At 48.6% G+C, this 16,329-nt stretch overlaps 5 protein-coding genes across 5 annotated transcripts; 1 reads left to right on the top strand and 4 right to left on the bottom strand.

The window, feature by feature from the left end:
• Positions 1–669: 669 nt before the first annotated feature.
• On the top strand, positions 670–2,968 carry H6S33_009391 (uncharacterized protein; the record flags this gene model as incomplete). The annotated part of the gene is made up of 2 exons (XM_044840781.1): positions 670–960; positions 1,025–2,968. The coding sequence occupies 2 exons, from the start codon at positions 670–672 to the stop codon at positions 2,966–2,968; spliced, it is 2,235 nt and encodes a 744-aa protein (XP_044698206.1).
• Positions 2,969–3,103: 135 nt separating this feature from the next.
• On the bottom strand, positions 3,104–3,499 carry H6S33_009390 (uncharacterized protein; the record flags this gene model as incomplete). Its single annotated transcript, XM_044840780.1, has 1 exon — positions 3,104–3,499. The coding sequence occupies one exon, from the start codon at positions 3,497–3,499 to the stop codon at positions 3,104–3,106; it is 396 nt and encodes a 131-aa protein (XP_044698205.1).
• A 260-nt stretch (positions 3,500–3,759) lies between these two features.
• Positions 3,760–5,727, bottom strand: H6S33_009389 (uncharacterized protein; the record flags this gene model as incomplete). Its single annotated transcript, XM_044840779.1, has 2 exons — positions 3,760–4,969; positions 5,021–5,727. 2 exons carry the CDS (start codon positions 5,725–5,727, stop codon positions 3,760–3,762), a joined length of 1,917 nt encoding a protein of 638 aa, XP_044698204.1.
• A 125-nt stretch (positions 5,728–5,852) lies between these two features.
• On the bottom strand, positions 5,853–6,957 carry H6S33_009388 (uncharacterized protein; the record flags this gene model as incomplete). The annotated part of the gene is made up of 4 exons (XM_044840778.1): positions 5,853–6,047; positions 6,103–6,568; positions 6,621–6,887; positions 6,947–6,957. The coding sequence occupies 4 exons, from the start codon at positions 6,955–6,957 to the stop codon at positions 5,853–5,855; spliced, it is 939 nt and encodes a 312-aa protein (XP_044698203.1).
• Positions 6,958–8,928: 1,971 nt separating this feature from the next.
• On the bottom strand, positions 8,929–11,753 carry H6S33_009387 (uncharacterized protein; the record flags this gene model as incomplete). Its single annotated transcript, XM_044840777.1, has 4 exons — positions 8,929–10,596; positions 10,653–11,121; positions 11,177–11,383; positions 11,458–11,753. 4 exons carry the CDS (start codon positions 11,751–11,753, stop codon positions 8,929–8,931), a joined length of 2,640 nt encoding a protein of 879 aa, XP_044698202.1.
• Between the last annotated feature and the right edge of the window lie 4,576 nt (positions 11,754–16,329).

Here is a 16,329-nt window from a genome sequence, read left to right as displayed (position 1 = left end):
TGCGCGGGGGGTATTCATTCTTGTTCCTGGCGGTGCGCGCTGTATCACTTGCGCGGGGGGTATTCATTCTTGTTCCTGGCGGTGCGCGCTGTATCTCTTGCGCGGGGGGTATTCATTCTTGTTCCTGGCGGTGCGCGCTGTATTTCTTGCGCGGGGGTATCATTCTTTCTTGTTCCTGGCGGTGCGCACTGTATTTCTTATAGCTTACCTGTATTTCTTGCGCGGGGGTATTCATTCTTGTTCCTGGTGGTGCGCGCTGTATCTCTTGCACGGGGGGTATTCATTCTTGTTCCTGGCGGTGCGCGCTGTATTTCTTGCGCGGGGGTATCATTCTTTCTTGTTCCTGGCGGTGCGCACTGTATTTCTTATAGCTTACCTGTATTTCTTGCGCGGGAGGTATTCATTCTTGTTCCTGGTGGTGCGCGCTGTATCTCTTGCGCGGGGGGTATTCATTCTTGTTCCTGGCGGTGCGCGCTGTATCTCGTGCGCGGGGGGTATTATTCTTGTTCTTGGCGGTGCGCGCTGTATCACTTGCGCGGGGGGTATTCATTCTTGTTCTTGGCGGTGCGCGGGGTAACCATGTGCTCCACTGTATCTACTACGTAGTTAGTTTTCAGGCACCAATTATCGTCACATCGCCCCAACCTCCTGTGCCAAAGAGTTCTGAAGATGGAGAGTAAAAAGTGGTTAGATTCCGCCGATGTCGACCCAAATCATTTACGAGCACACTATATCTTGCGCGCGCTCAACGTTGCCCGTGCAATGTACAGCATCAAGCTCCATGATTGGCAAGCTGCCGCCATCGCCGACGTATTGATGCACCGGGACGTCGTTGTCAGTGCCGGAACGGGCTCAGGGAAGAGCATTATCTTCCAGACGTTGCCATATACTGTGCAAAATGGAATTATCCTAGTGGTATCTCCACTGCTGAGCATAATGTACGACCAGGCAAGTAATCATGTGAACCTACACGGCATACTAGTAGCGCGCGCGCATACATGTACGTATAACTGACCAAACATAGGTAGCGTGGCTTCAATCCAATCAAATAGGTGCTATCGCTCTTACCGCGACGGAGATTCAAGCGCGCCCCCAAGCATTGCGTGAGGTCGCTGAGGGCAAATATCGTCTCGTATATGCATCCCCAGAGGTCCTCCTTACCTCTGGGTCGTATTTCTGGGTGCACATACTGAGAAAGCCCTGCGCGTTCAGAGATAACCTCCTTGCAATAGCCGTGGACGAAGCTCATGTGGTGTGGGGATATCGAACATTCCGCCAAGAGTATAGCAACCTCTCCGATTTCCGCGCGCACCTACGCAGCATTCCCATCATTGCACTGTCCGCGACACTTGCACCCAACGTATTGGGCTATATCCATAAGGTTTTACTGCTTGCGTCGCCGACTATAATATACAGGCGGCCAATCGGCCGTGCCAATATTACCTTCGCGGTTATACCTATTAGACAAGCATTACTAGCTGCGCTACATGAACTTGACTTTCTTATAGACAGACAGGTGGTTATTGGCTCTATGATTCCAAAGGCATTCGTATTTGTGGACAACGTTGATAGCGCGCATACAATTGCGCGCTATTTACGAAACCTCTTGCATCCCTCGATATCTGCGCGCGCCAAAGATCTTATAAAGGTCATGAGTGCATCCCTTGAGCCAGACACCCGTGCACAATACATGAGAGGTGTGAAGGATGGCTTGCACCGTATATTTGTTGGCACAGAGGTGTTTGCTATGGGTATCAACTTTCCAGACATCGATGTCATCGTGCAGTGGGGAATAATGCCACATCTTACCCTCGCTGCAGTATGGCAGCGCATTGGTCGCGCGGCGAGGGATTCAACGCGCCATGCGGTGGCATGCATATTTGTTCAGGAACGTTATTTTCTGCCGGAGGAAAACGACCGCCCAGGGAATGAAGGGGGCTTCTACTTTGGATGGCGCCGCGCGGCTGACCCCGCGCGAAGGCAATCCATGGAGGAGTTTCTTAGGGGTCTATACAGCGCACTCGCGGCGGATGTGCGTTGTGTGCTGGATAATATTGACCCTGCACTAGTATGGTTTCTGAACACCGCGGGGTGCCGTTGGCGTGCTGGTATTTGCGCGTTTGGGGACCCCTCCTGGATATCGGGCGTCGGTATTCCCGTGCCTCCAACGAGTGCGACGGCGTCTACTTGTTGCGATAATTGTTTCTTCAATAATGCAATAGAATGGGGGGACGGGGATTTTTTGATAGGGCCTGTGGATATTCGGCGCTCAATACGCTATACATATACTACAGAGTACCAAGAGACCCAGTATTGTGTGCTATTCGAGAAGAATATGGACGTAGTAGTGGCAAAGAGCAATGCGCCCTCCAAATCTGGGATGGTATTGGCGCGTGAGAAGCTTATAGAATGGCGCGCAACGGAATACAACGCCTGGGTGCGCGGGTTATACCCTTCCTTGATGCCTACGGATTTCATGAGCGAGGCTGCCATCGCCAAAATTACAGGGGAGCTATTCACTATTAACAGCGCAGAATCCTTGGCCGAGGTACTGTCGCCTGAAGTGCATCTGGAATACTCTGTCCTCCAGGCCTCCACACAGTCGTTGCTATCACTCATCGACAGTATCAAGATGGTGATTTCCCCGCGAAGACGTGAGCGAGCACCGCCACGGCCCCGAATGTATGATTTCAGTTTTGTTCAAGTGGATCCCGGAAACCCCGCGCAGGCGCCACTACTAGAGATTCAGCGTGCCATCGCAGCTACAGACAAAGCTAAAGAACAGCGCGCGGTGCAAAAGAGGACTATTCTGGCGGCACGGAAGACACAGGAACAAGTTGAATCAAAGGCAATAGCAAGCTGGAACGAGAAAGCAAAGGGATTAAATCTGCCACTAAGGCCTCGGGGAGGGCTGCGCGCGGGTAAAGTCAGGGCCGCTGCTTCAGTACGCACGGGCAGGAAAGAGTGATTTGATAAATATATATTAAGCCTATTGATTTATTCCCCAATTCAATATATTTACGCGCAAATATGCACACGCAAATGTGTGTCCCTAGCATATACAGCGCGCAAGAACAGCGCGCATAAATATCCGCGCTCTTTCTCAAAGGTCGAGGCATCCAAGAAATGCCAGAATTTTTCGTCTGCGCGACGTAGGATTATTCGCACTCGCATAATTGAGCCAAGGTATATGAGTCAATCCATAATGTGCTGAGACGGTGCCCATTTGCTGGGGAGTCATGGCTAGCAACTCCTCGTGGTTGCGCGGGAATGTAGCCCCTGGGCTAGAGCCATCTACATGTCGCATGGGTATCCAAACCTCCCGTGATCCGCTCATATATATTGCGCGGTTGATTCGCCGCGCCTCCGCATTGAACAGATGGGCTCTAATCTCGATCAATTGGTTGAGTATCTGGCGCCCAGTATTGAGCGCTGCCTGACCGACTGCAAAATCCACATCGACCGGATGCTGTATAGGATGATTTAGATTGGCTGCCATAATTTGTCCACTGCTACATGTCGGGCATTGGTCCAGTTTGTCCCTCGAGTATGCGCTCAAGTTTGGGATTTATAAGAAACAGTCTACATAGTCTAACAAAGAAATCCTGCGCACAGAGAAGCCCGCGCGCAGGGACAAAGAAACTTGCGCGCAAAGAAACCTGCGCGTAAGGACAAAGAAACCTGCGCGTAGGGACAAAGAAACTTGCGCGCAGGGACAAAGAACTAAACCATCAGACAAAGAAACCAGCGTACAATGTGTCAGAGGAGATCGTCTAGCCCGGCTTCTGGGCCAACTATATCAGTATCAAAATCTTCTTCGGTTTCGAGATCCAGCGATGACGTGTTTGATGAGGACTTTCCAGGGTGCCAGCTGAATCGTGCACGCTGCATATATTCGCGCAGTGGCACCCCAGTTGCGAGGCGCGCTATTCCCGCGCCCATCAAATCTGTTGCCTCCCAGTGCGGTTGTTCCTTCACACTATCCAGCGCGCGGGGGATCGAGTCTCTGCATATGGCTTCATCGAGGAGTACGCGCACAATATTCGCCACATCAGTTGAGCTGCGTATCAAGGATGAGTGCGTCCCATAGCTGTGCGCACGCGATTCTCGCTCCATAGAAACCTTACTGGCGTGTAGCGATATCACTTGGCGAGATATTGTTTCTCTAAGGTGTTGGTCCGAGTGAATATTGCTGCTTGGGTGGATCCTAGCCTTGATCTCACGCACAACATACTCACCAAATAGGTCGTCGGGCACCCATGCCCCCCTGCGCCCAGAGGGATTAACCAGGCAGTTGTGGCGCCATATATTTCTCATCTCTGGGGACCATATTTTCTCCATGCAAGCAATCAAATGAATCACCTCGCGCGGGTAATTGATATTTTGGGTACCATGTAATTGCGTGGTCCAGAGGCGAATGATGTGCTCCAGGTGCCCGGGATCCCCCGCGCATACCGCCGCACCGTAGTCAGCGTACACCAATCCTTGCTGCAGTAGTAAAATCGCATTTTCATATAGAATATCTCTGGATTGGTGCGGAACAGGAATGCCGCACTCACAGAAACGCCTGCGCTTGACGACGGATAGTCCCCCGCATACTGGGAATATAGCATCAACCATATCCTCTATTACAAGACGCCAGTTGGCTGCGCGGAGGCGGTGATTGAACAACTCGACGGTGTCGGCGTTGAGAGTTTCGGCAGCAAGAGATATTATATGCGCTTCAAGTATTTGTTGAAAGAATTGATCGTATGCGCGGAAATCCTTGGGTTTAGGTGTGTTTATCGCGGGCTTTCGAAGTAATTTAACAAACCGGAGGATACTAGTGGGCTCTCGACCATCATTCCCCCAGTGCGCCTTAAATATAGTGCCCAGCATACACATTTGCAGATGAAAGAGACCAATTACGGGCTCCACGTATTCCATTTGGTGCGCAGGTTGATCTTCCTGCCTGCGAAAAACAGCCTTCCTAGCGGAAGTTAGCTTAGGGAATGCAGAGTTGTGCCAAGTACGCACGTACAGTATATTTCTCACGGTTATATAATCGCCCTTGAAGAGGATCAGTTTGTCCATAAGCTGGTGGGCGGTGATATCAAGCTCCTGTAGAATTGATTTTATGATGTCGATAACCTCGCTGATTATGGCCTCATTCTTATGGAAGGTGGGCATTGTGTGAAGGTCAGATTTTTTCAAGGGCAATGGAAACAGTGCGGGGGCAATGAATGGTTCGTAACCTGGCTTGATGATAGTGCCATCTTTTCCTCTGCGCTGCATATTGAGCTCTATAGCACCATGCGCATGTTTGTGGAGTATATTCCATATGTTGGCCTTCGCGGCGTCGCGCGTGTATTGGAAGGTTGTTGAGTCCACCATTACGTCGCGCGCAGATATCAATCGGGCACTATCACAGTTGAGCATTTCAGCGCGAGGGAGGAACCCAGCGCGCGGGGTGCCCTGCAGGAATGCATTATACCCCGCAGTGTAGTGTTGTTGATATTGACGATTACCAGTAGTATGAGTCTTTACCCTTTGGTAGAAAACCATGTTGTCGAAGGAAACAAAGAACGGGTGGGCAGCAGCCTTGATGCGTAGCATATCACGCAGGGCAGAGGCGTTAGCACGCAGTGCGTGGTTTACAGCCTCATAAGTGACAGAGATTCCCAGGCAGTGGAGGACCTCTATCACTCGTTTACCGGCGCCGGAGGCGTTCAAATAATAGCCCACCATGCCCTGAAGAGAATTGGCGCGTTGTGAGCGCCCATAAGCTGCAATGCTGATGGCAACTGTAGAGACAATATCATAACGCTTGGTGGGCGCAGGTTTCTGCGTACTAGTCGTACCGACTCCCAGCTCTATGAATGAAGGGAGATCTTCTGAGTCTTCTTGGTGGGGTTGATAATGATTGCCCAGCGGGGAGGCGGGGTCTTGAGCGTGCGTGGGGTCTTGAGCGTGCGCGGGGTCTTGAGCGTGCGCGGGGTCTTGAGCGCGGGGAGGGTGTTGAGCGCGCGCGGGGTCTTGAGTGCGCGCGGGGTCTTAAGCGCTAGGCGCTATCATTGCATCAACGAGCCTTTTGACTGTGGGGGCGAAGCTGTTTTGCGCTACTGCAATATCAGAGAGTGAAAATCCGCTGATGTATTCATGGGTAAATTGATTCATCTTTTTGCGCATGTGCGGTGCAGCTATAAGGGCGCTCATTTCGCTGTGCACAAGGTTCTCGACGATATCCACACATGCATTACGCAAATCAATATCCTTTGCGAGGGTTTTGATGGAATTAGAAGAGTGTACGAGCGCAGCACATAAAAGCTTGCCCATGCTACCGCGCTGCAAGTAAGCTTTGGAACGCGCGAGCACGGATGGATCTGTACACTGAAGTTCTGCTAATAGGCAATTGGGGATATCATCGAAACCATACTGTCGCACCATATTCCGCGCAGCAGATAAGCGTTGAGCTAGGGTAGGAGGCGGAGGCGGCGAGGTATAATTACTGTGCATAGGTGACTGTTGAGTGGTTGAGCTGGCGGATATAGGATAGTGCGAAGGAATGAATGGGCGCCCGGAGGCGGCCCTCCGTACTGAACGTCGGGCTGGCATATATGTAGGCCACCTAGGCGACTTACTCGGTGATTTGGGTGCGCAGCGAGCTGGGTGCAGTGGTGATTTGGGTGCGCAGCGAGCTGGGTGCAGTGGGGATTTGGCTGCGCGGATGGTTGCTTGCGCTGCGCGGATGGGTTGCCTGCGCTGCGCGGATGGGTTGCCTGCGCTGCGCGGATGGGTTGCCTGCGCTGCGCGGGTGGTGGCTCGCGCAGTGCGCGAGGTATTGCTCGCACGACAAATTGGGTGATTTGGGTGCGCAGCGAGCTGGGTACAGCGGGGATTTGGCTGCGCTGTATATTCAGCGCGATCCAGTCATTTTGGAGGAGGTTTTGGGGGGTAAAAAATATACGGTGTAGGCATGGCAGCAAATTCACCAGGCTCAGAAGTGGTGATAGAAATTTGATGTCAAAATAGGACTAGCGGGCATTATCAGCCACACGAAATAAATCACACCACCTGAGCCTGGGACCGAGGCTAGAAGGCCCCTCATGATTGTAGCGGGAGAATTAAATTTTATTTGATACCCATAATCCAACATACAACTCGCGGTCGCGAGTTGGCACACCCCTAGTGTACATGTACTTATATTTGAACGCGGGTCTGAGAAAACTTGACTTATGGGTTCAAACCTAACAAACCCAAACCACCAAATCAATCCACCCAAAAGCTTCCCCTGCTGATAGAGCATGTTCTAAAGGGTGTATATTATATTTTTCAGAAGTTCCTTTAGCCAGTAGGAGGCTCCATATCAAGTTGGTTGAAACCTACTGTTTTAAGATACTAGATAAAGACTAAGCGAATACTCCTAAATCTTTTATTCTTACAGCACCATGAGAATTTTGACCCTTGATATAGTCTATCTACATATTCCCACTCGTTTCCCATATCTGGTGGTTGTGCAGAAATTGATGTTTGTTAAATTTCCTTTCTGCTGGTTGTTGCGTTGCGTCCTGGCCTTCGCCGACCCAGAAGTCAAGTTTTCTCAGACCCGCGTTTATATATATATATATACAGCTATATATTTATTAATATTGAGTATATGTCAGGACAATCACAATATCAAGTTCAGACATTCATCAAGTTCCGTATTTTCCCACCGCACCGACATCCGACGACTCAACCAACACCCGCCCTACGTATATGTCAATCAATCAACCGTATACTACTATCCAACAAGCAGGCTCAATCGCATCCCCTGCTTGTTTGCAAGCTCATGGTAGTATAGTACGATAATGTATCCATCTATCTATCTGGCTATGCAGCTTGTACATGCGGCAATTGCAAGTCTACATTTTAGAAAATGTTACAAGTCACAGTCACAAGAAGAGAAATCTAGTGATCAGATAGAGAAAATTTAGTATGTGGTTAGAGAAAATGCATTGCTATGGGACACTGGAGGCAGATGGGGCCGGGGGTTTGGATATTGGTGTAGGTTTCTAGGTGGTGGTGATTGAGAAAGCATGCAGTAATTATAAGGATATTGTAAAAATATCTTTAGCTGGACACTAGGACTTGGGCGTTTAATTGTCGCTATCATGAAATTCAAGAGCTCTATCCAAGAGGAATTCCCCTCTTCCACAACAATAGCCACGTCTCCCACCTGCCACTAAGGCGAGCTTTAACGTTTTGTCTAGCACGCAGCTAGGCATTGTGAGTATACTCAACACGCCCACCATCACCGAACGATATCCAGCCCGTCGAGTACAGTCTCTCAACAGCCCCCCCCCCCCCCCCCCCATTACAGCCAAGGCCAGCTTTCACTTCGAACGAGAGAACCACTACCATTGAAACCCCCGGGCGGACCAACGCAACACCAAATCTCACTCGACACCAGAAAGCTCTTCATCAATCATTACTATTCACACCCCGCCCCCAACACCGCCACCACACCATCAACCATCTGACTAGCCACAGATAATACATAAAACAAGTGATGGTATCAAGCTATTGGCAAGCTATGATTATATACTAAGCATGAAAATAATAACTCCTACAGGAAGCCACCTCCGCTGTTTGCTGATAGTGATACTTCCTCATCGCCCCCCCCCCCCCCCAGTCCCTTTCCTCTTTACGCGCTGCTATGTTTTCAGTGTTACAGATACGCAGCCTGCATAGCTTATTGTTTTGTTTTTTGATAATGGGTTGTTGGCTGGCAAGACAGCATTGCCAACATGCCAGATACATTGATAAGGAAAAGATAAACGATAGAGTATACGTAGCTGGGTATTAAGGAAGAAACAACAGGCCCAAATTAGGAAGGTAAAAAAAAAAAAGCAGACGCTTGGTACAACGAAAAAAGGTGAAAAATAGGAAAAAACAGAACCAGCCCGATTAATAGACCGGTCCTGGGTGCCAGCCTGGCGGCATCTCTCCCTCGATCCATACGACCTTGCTCTTCTCATTAACAATCGCACCTTCGTCAGAGATATCGACAACACTTCCTGTGTGTGCCGCCTCCTGCCGTGAAACACCACCCTCGTCTCTGGGGATCCAAATGGCTTGTGGCCTTGCCACAATAGCAGGGTTCATGTATGCCTCCTGCTCCGCATTGGCGGTGTACGAAGCCTCGGGGAAGCCTCGAGGGATGAGCTTGCGCATTACAGCGTAGTTCTCGTATGTCTCGGGGTGAAGGAATCTGGTAATCATGCCACCGCTTTCAGCTGGCGCAACACCCCCAAGAGGACGGTGAATAATCTTATCGCCATCCGCCTCAGATGCAACCGGAGTCACATCCTCTTCGACTCCGATATGATCGCCGTTCTCAATTGAAAGGAGAGACTCTTCCTCACGTTCGAGGTTCTTAGGGAGGAAGCGGAGGAGAGGCTCCATGGCTGATGAAAGAGACAGCTGGAAGAGAATTGTGAAAATGAGGAAGGCTACCTGGAGGACTGCAGGACCGGGGGATTCGCTAACACCAAAGAGACCAATCAAGCAAATCTGCGCTAGATAGACACCGGTGAGGGTCTGGTACAGCGCACGTGGATACACGAGACCCTTGGTGTCAATGTTGACATTGTACACAAAGAGCAAGTTGTACCTGTATGCGTAGTGTAGAAGACCAAGACCAACCACGGCGAACCCAAGGACGAGGGGCGCAATCATGGAATATGTGATGGCAATGACAGCGATATTGGTGTAAATAGGGAAAACAGTGCCCCATCCAAGACCCGACAGAGAAGACCAACGGTTCCATTGCTTGCGCGGGGTGCCGTCGAGGAGCATACCAAGAACTTTGTACAAGACCAAACCAGCAATCTGGAGCAGAGCACCCGAAGATATGGCAAGACCCTGGAGAATCATGAATGAGATATAAAAGTTGGAAGCCTTGGGAAGATTAGAGGCAAGAAGGTCTGTGGCCGACATCGGGTTTTTGTAAATAGAACTAGCAGCGGAGGAGGCTCCGGATGTCAACGTGGTGACAAGGAAGACCTGGATGACCTGGAAAGCAAAGTACATGTTCTGCACTTTAAGCTCGATGAACGAGACTGAGGGCTCCCCAGAGATTTTTGCAAGGATTCTAAGAACGATGGGCAAGAGAGCCATCAATACGGCCAAGAGCACAACGGGGAGAAGACCAGTGATGAGACCCAGGACTGGCTTAGGAAGGTCGGTGAGCCAGGCCAGGAATGGGACTGTATCGGCCAAATAGGTAACGTTGGAAATAAGACCCACAAAGGCAACAGGGATGGACCAGAAGAGAACGAGAGCAGAGACCGCAGCGGTAACAGCAGCGCCCTTTACCAAGCGCTCCCACCATTGGAGACGGAGGTTAGTCCAGATAACTTCTTCAGGGGTGACTCCGATGTAGCGGGGCGCCATGTGGAGGGGCTTGTTGTGTGCAAGGGTCTGGAGAGCGATCTGAGCAGCCGATTGAGAAGTAAACTCAATGAAGGCAGAGTTCATCTTCTTGCCATCACCATTCTTTTGTACTGCCTGTAATTCCTCAATTTTAGGGTTCAATTCGGCGAGACGACCACGACACCAGTCAATGGTATCGACCTAAAGCACACGAGTAAGCAATTATATTTCAAGGATTAATCAGTCTCCGGAATTACCTTCTCTCCGAACAAAGGCGTCAACCTATGGCTAGGCCTGTCCTTCCTGTCCAGCCATCTCGCAGCAATGCTACCGCTCTCGCCCTCAACTTCACCTTCTTCCTGTGGAGAGTCGTGTCCAAGTGCGCCTCGTCGTCTAGCAGCATCTGCAAGCCTGATCAATTTGACTTCAGCCGCCTCAAGTTTGAGGATGGTCTTATCACGCTCCTCGACCAAATCCTCGAGCTCTTTGGTGTCGGTATTGATCCAGATACGCTTGACATTGTCAAAGACGCGCTTCAAGGCGGTCTCAGTAAGATACTTCTTGGGAATTGTGGTTATGAGTACAGTTCTAGCAGAGATACGGGTTGCGTATTGAGGCGAGAGCATGTACGCCTGGCGCAGAGTAGTATAGAAGACCAATTCACGGTAAACAGTGAATAGAACGAAACCGAAGAAGATGTATCCAACAAACACATGGGCGTAAAGACTGCGGTCCAATTAGCGGCTGCCTTCAACGCGAGGCCCAATTGATAAGCTCTTACCGATTGCGGATACCAGCGTCTTTGGTATTAATATTGCTGAAAGATAAAATATCCAATCCGGTCTGTCCACCACCTCCAGTTCCGTTCAAGGGCAAAAGAATGGGAAACGTCAAACAACAACCGACAAAGCAAATTGTCTGCGCCTTTTTCAGATAACGTAGGAAGAAGTAACCATCAAGGCCATTAGTACGGAGAACAGTTTCGTCCCTATAATGATCGTCAGTACATCAGATCAGATCTGCGCGGGAACCCGCATTGATTCGCAAGCACTGAGAACCGACTTAATTTTCCAAGCGCTCAGTATCCAGCCCAACAAACCGGCAAAGCCCTTGACATGCTCCACCTCATCGACGAAGCCATCGCCATCATCATCAGTAGTTTTGAGCCTTCTCCAAGGCTCTATAGTACTGATATAGGTCCTAGGCGCATAGATCCGCCTATTGTAACGACGTAAGACCGTAAAAATTGTCGTTAAGACAGCGAAAATTACTAAATTGACTACCAGAGTTGACAAGAAGGCTGCTGTGGAAACACCACGCGCAGAGGCAATATTCGGGTCGTCATTTTCGTCGACCATCTTGACGATAGGGGGTGTTTTTTTCTAAACACGAATCTGTGATGTCGGATTGATCAGTGGGGGCAGGCCTTTGCGAGCGATGTGGGAAGGGGTCCAAAGATATACACACCTTCAAAACTGAAACCAGGTACCGGTTGTAGGGTGATCAACACACAGGAGTGTCCGATAACCTGTTTGATTCGATTTGGAAAAGTTGGGTCTCTAGGCAGAAAAAGTAGACCCCTTGGGTGACGACAGGTTTATTTATTTACTTAGATTATTGTAGCTAGCAGGGGGGTTGTCTCTTTCGCTAGTAACCGAGAAGTCGGGTTGTGGTAACGAATCAGGCAAAAAAAGGGTCACTCTGCAAGGGAGGCTAAGTGGAAGATAGGCACAGCCCTGACTGGAAGAGATCCAGATGATGATGGATGATGCGCAACAACGCGGCGATACAGCTGGATGTGACAACGAGACGCGTGGTGACGACTGGTAGGTAAGGCCAGGGTTCAAGGGCCTGGAGGGGTGAGGTGGAGGAGGAGGAACAAGAGGAGGTTGGTTTGGTGGTGGGGTGGGGTAGGGTGGTAAATCAATGAACGAGTGAGCGAAAAGGTAAAGGAGTGGATGCTACACAGTCAGTGAGAGCGAAGTGCGCGCTTGAGATGAGTGAGTGTGGGTGAGGAGGAGGGATGAAAAGGAAGAGAAAGAGATCACTGAATCCTATCAAAATACCAAGAACTGAGCAGTCACTCACTCCATCCAGGAACCTGGAATTTTTTTAACCCCCTTCTTTAGACTCAAACCAAGCAAGGCAAGTAATTGAATTGATGAAGGGACAACTACGGAAGAGTGGAATCATATTGATCGTTTGGGGCGTTTGGTAATATACCTCCTTTCCACATCGACATGGCTCTACCCAAGCAAGTCTTTTGATGGCCGCTCTTCCGCATTGACCATCCCTGCGTTGGATCCACTGAAAATATATTCCGCATATCCAATCATAGTAGCGTGTCAGATGAGGAATTTCCAGAGTTATGTTCAAAACAGATAAAGACTTGTGCTCTAACACCAATCTGGTCCACACCAATCTGGTCCAAGAGTTGAGGCCCTCAAGCGGTACGCAATTTTCTTGTTCCAATCTACCCTTCCTTGGTTGACAACTTAGGTTTGTGTGTGGTAACTTCATACATACTCCTCACGAAAAGCAGAAGACTTGGAAGTGCATGCATGGCCACACAGAAAACGAGTGATATCACCAGGATAGGATGTATCTCTACGCCGTTGTAGGTACAGGAGCCAACCTTCAAACACACAAAAAGAAAACATTTATCTAAACGCCACCACCACCACCCATCATCTGCTCTATCACCTATTGACAAAAAGAAGAGCAGTTCCAAAGTTGTTTGAAGGGGTCACTGTCACAGCCTCAGTGGCGACTACATACATCTTCGCAAAAAACGTATCTCCACAGCATCGTGCTGTCCATGCAGCTTATTAGAGATCTTCAAGATCCCTGCCCAACATGGTCTAGAGGGCATGTTAAAGATCTTGTGCGACGGAGAGTTCCGTCCCTTTTTTCTTGGTCGATCTTAGTTGGTCATAACTTCCTTAAGCGATCGCACCAGTCCTTAAAACCCTAGGTATGGAGTTCGGGGCGCAGGTGACCGGTTAGTACTCTAGTTGGGTTGATCTGAAGCTTCTCTTCTCAGTGGGATTTGAAATTTTCTCGTCACGTTTTCCCTTTGCTAACTTCTAGCTGCAAGTCTAGCCGTGACAATATTTGGAAAGGCATCTCAATCAAATTAGCGAGCGCGGGTGGAAGCCCGCGCCCTACTGATATTGAACTGTTGAAGAGCTTTCTGAATTTGATTGCAGTACCTACTGCGCGGCAGGTGCCCGCGTTCAAAAGCATAGCAACCATGTCACTACCAATGACATCGCCACTATCAATACTACATGTAGGTAATAATATCAATGTTTGTAGCGGGGTCGAGTGTCTAAGACCTCAGTGATGTGATCTGATACTCTAGACAGAAACAAAGGAAGGGTCTCAATGCGTTTTGGCCCGACTGGACCTGGGATGGCACTGAGGCCGCTTCACTAGGATGATTCTGGTTGGAACATTGACCTGGATCCCCCAATCTAGATGTATGTGCGTACTCATAACAATGTTTACCCACAGTAAACCAATGTTCCATCAAAGGCACGATAAGGATATCAAAGATGACAACAGACGTGTATTTCCCACGAGGATGAGTTGCACAAGGTGGCAAAGCTTCACCCTGATCGAATGATTGCCTTGCCTTAACCTATCCCGTATCATCCCTACATGCAATCAATATGCTTAAATTCACGTGGCTCTATCCGATGGCGAAATACTCATTTATTAATAGGTAGATTCCATTCAGCTTTGGCTCTACCACTTCCAATAAATCCATCAAACTTCAATTCTACAGCCGCAGGAATGAGTGCGCAGCCTCCTTCCACCTAACTACCCATACGCTCCATGTACTCTATGTCCGCGCGGTTTTCAACTACGGAGCAATTGCTCCGTCAACTATTGGAAGCGATATCTTAATCCAAATCATGCGCGGCAAACATTTCGGTACTTTGTTTAGACAATTTATGCGCTGGTGTAACATTAGAAATTCCAGTTGAACACCTTCACCGCCAGCCATTGAACTGTGCATTTATACGCCAGTATCACGGGTTCCGATGTGATGGTTTCATGCGTACGTACAGTGCTTTATTGATACCATCATGCATCATCACATTAGGATTCAAGAAGTCGGAACACTTATTACTATATTTTATGCTTAAAGTGTCTTCAACTCCAGACAATGGATCGCGACACAGAAAATGGCTCAAAATGACAACTATTGAGACCTCACTAGAGTGGAATGAGTTGCAACCAGCATGTTGCTAACCGTGATATGGCTGCAGCCCGCCGCGCGAAGCGGGGTGCAGAAATGTCGACAGCTTTGAGTATCGAACTCCGAATCCTAATAGGTACCGCAAATACTCGATAAATTCGCTAGCGCCGTTTGCACCAAAAAGTACCCAAAGTGCTGTTTTTTTGGTGTGATAAAGGGCAATAACGCTAGCGAATTTATCAAGTATTTGCGGTAGGCTAGGTTCCAATCATCACAGAGAAGCAAAAGGGGCCATCCCTCTCTCCGGGAAAGAGATGCTTGGGTCATACGATGTCACCTTAGGTCAAGTATTTCCCAGCCCTAAACAAGGCAGGTTCTCGAATCGAAGCTAGCACGTCAAGTTCCGAAATCGGGTGCCATAAAATCTTAATTTCGTACCCCTTCGGGTATGCAGACATGGCGGCATCAACGGATTGTCCGGACGTCCGGCCGGCTGGATAGTTGCATGTGTCAAAGTGCACTTTCAGCTCAGTTATCCATATGTAATCTACAAACCTTATTATAATGATCACGCAAAGTGTAGGGGCCTCTACAGTACAATAGGAAGCCGCCTCCCTCACTTTTTTACTAGCAATCCAGAAATAAACAACCTGCGGTCTGGTCGGGCGGCCTCACTACTGTCACTACGTCACGCACTAAGCTACCTAGCTTAGTACATCCATAGGCCGGCATATCCAAGCGTTATTCTGGGCTAATATGGCACTGTTATGTTTTCTGGTAGTTCCGGTCCCTGTATGAGGTATCAAGGACAGTTGTATCGCGCAATTGCTGCCGTTCTGCCGAATTTATCGATCCTGTATATTTCTGCAACTGTCCCTTTTGTAGAGTACCTATCTAAATAGGGCTAGTTGTGTATGTACAGCTAAATTCTAAGCGGTAATTTACGGTACACCAATTGAGGCGGATCTAGGCCTTGGGGTTGCATAAAGTTTCGATTTATGCAATATAGGATCTATGGTTCCGCCGAAATAACCGGCTTTTGCGGATTTCGTTTTCATCGTGGCTCGTTAAAAGGTTTTTGGAGATGTATGTGTGTTCCAGAACCGAAACTTTGGTTATTGTACGCAATACACTACCCAGCCCTATTGACGGATACAAGACAAAAATAGAGCGGATATGGTGGTATTCGCAAAGCAGTATTTATATACTGCAATATACTCTCATGCCGGCTCCTCGTGTTGGTGGGATTTAGGTTCTAGACTCATTTTCATATGTTTTTTTATTAATATTCATCAGGTTCTATTACCAAGGTCAATGATTATATCTCAATAATGGCAAACTAACCAATAGACGGTAAAATGTTTCTTATAAGCAACTACAGGTATGTACTTTAACGGCTGGGGAAATTATTTCCCCGTAAAAATAAAGAGTACGGAAAGAAGAGGGGCCCTGCATATAACAGCTTTTTGTGAAGGCTAAAGGAGAAAGAAAGTGTAGAAACAAGGAAAGATAATCAGTAATTCATATCTTAACATTTATGTATCCCATGAATTATTAAGACAATTCAGGTCTTTTTTTCGTGGGGACAAAAGTCAGGATGGCTAGATGATCTGTATAGATCTATAGAGCTATATGGTGAAAGAAATATGGTAATTGCCCAAATACAGTAGCTTTTGGTCCCCATCGAAAAGATCAGCATTAAGTGGTTTAAAAGATAAATGATTCGA

Source organism: Morchella sextelata (assembly GCF_020137385.1).
Source record: "Morchella sextelata strain SCLS chromosome Unknown scls_3, whole genome shotgun sequence".
In the NCBI taxonomy this organism is placed as follows: domain Eukaryota; kingdom Fungi; phylum Ascomycota; class Pezizomycetes; order Pezizales; family Morchellaceae; genus Morchella; species Morchella sextelata.
The sequence above is the reverse complement of the archived record's forward strand: the minus strand, read 5'-3'. Positions and strand labels throughout refer to the sequence as shown.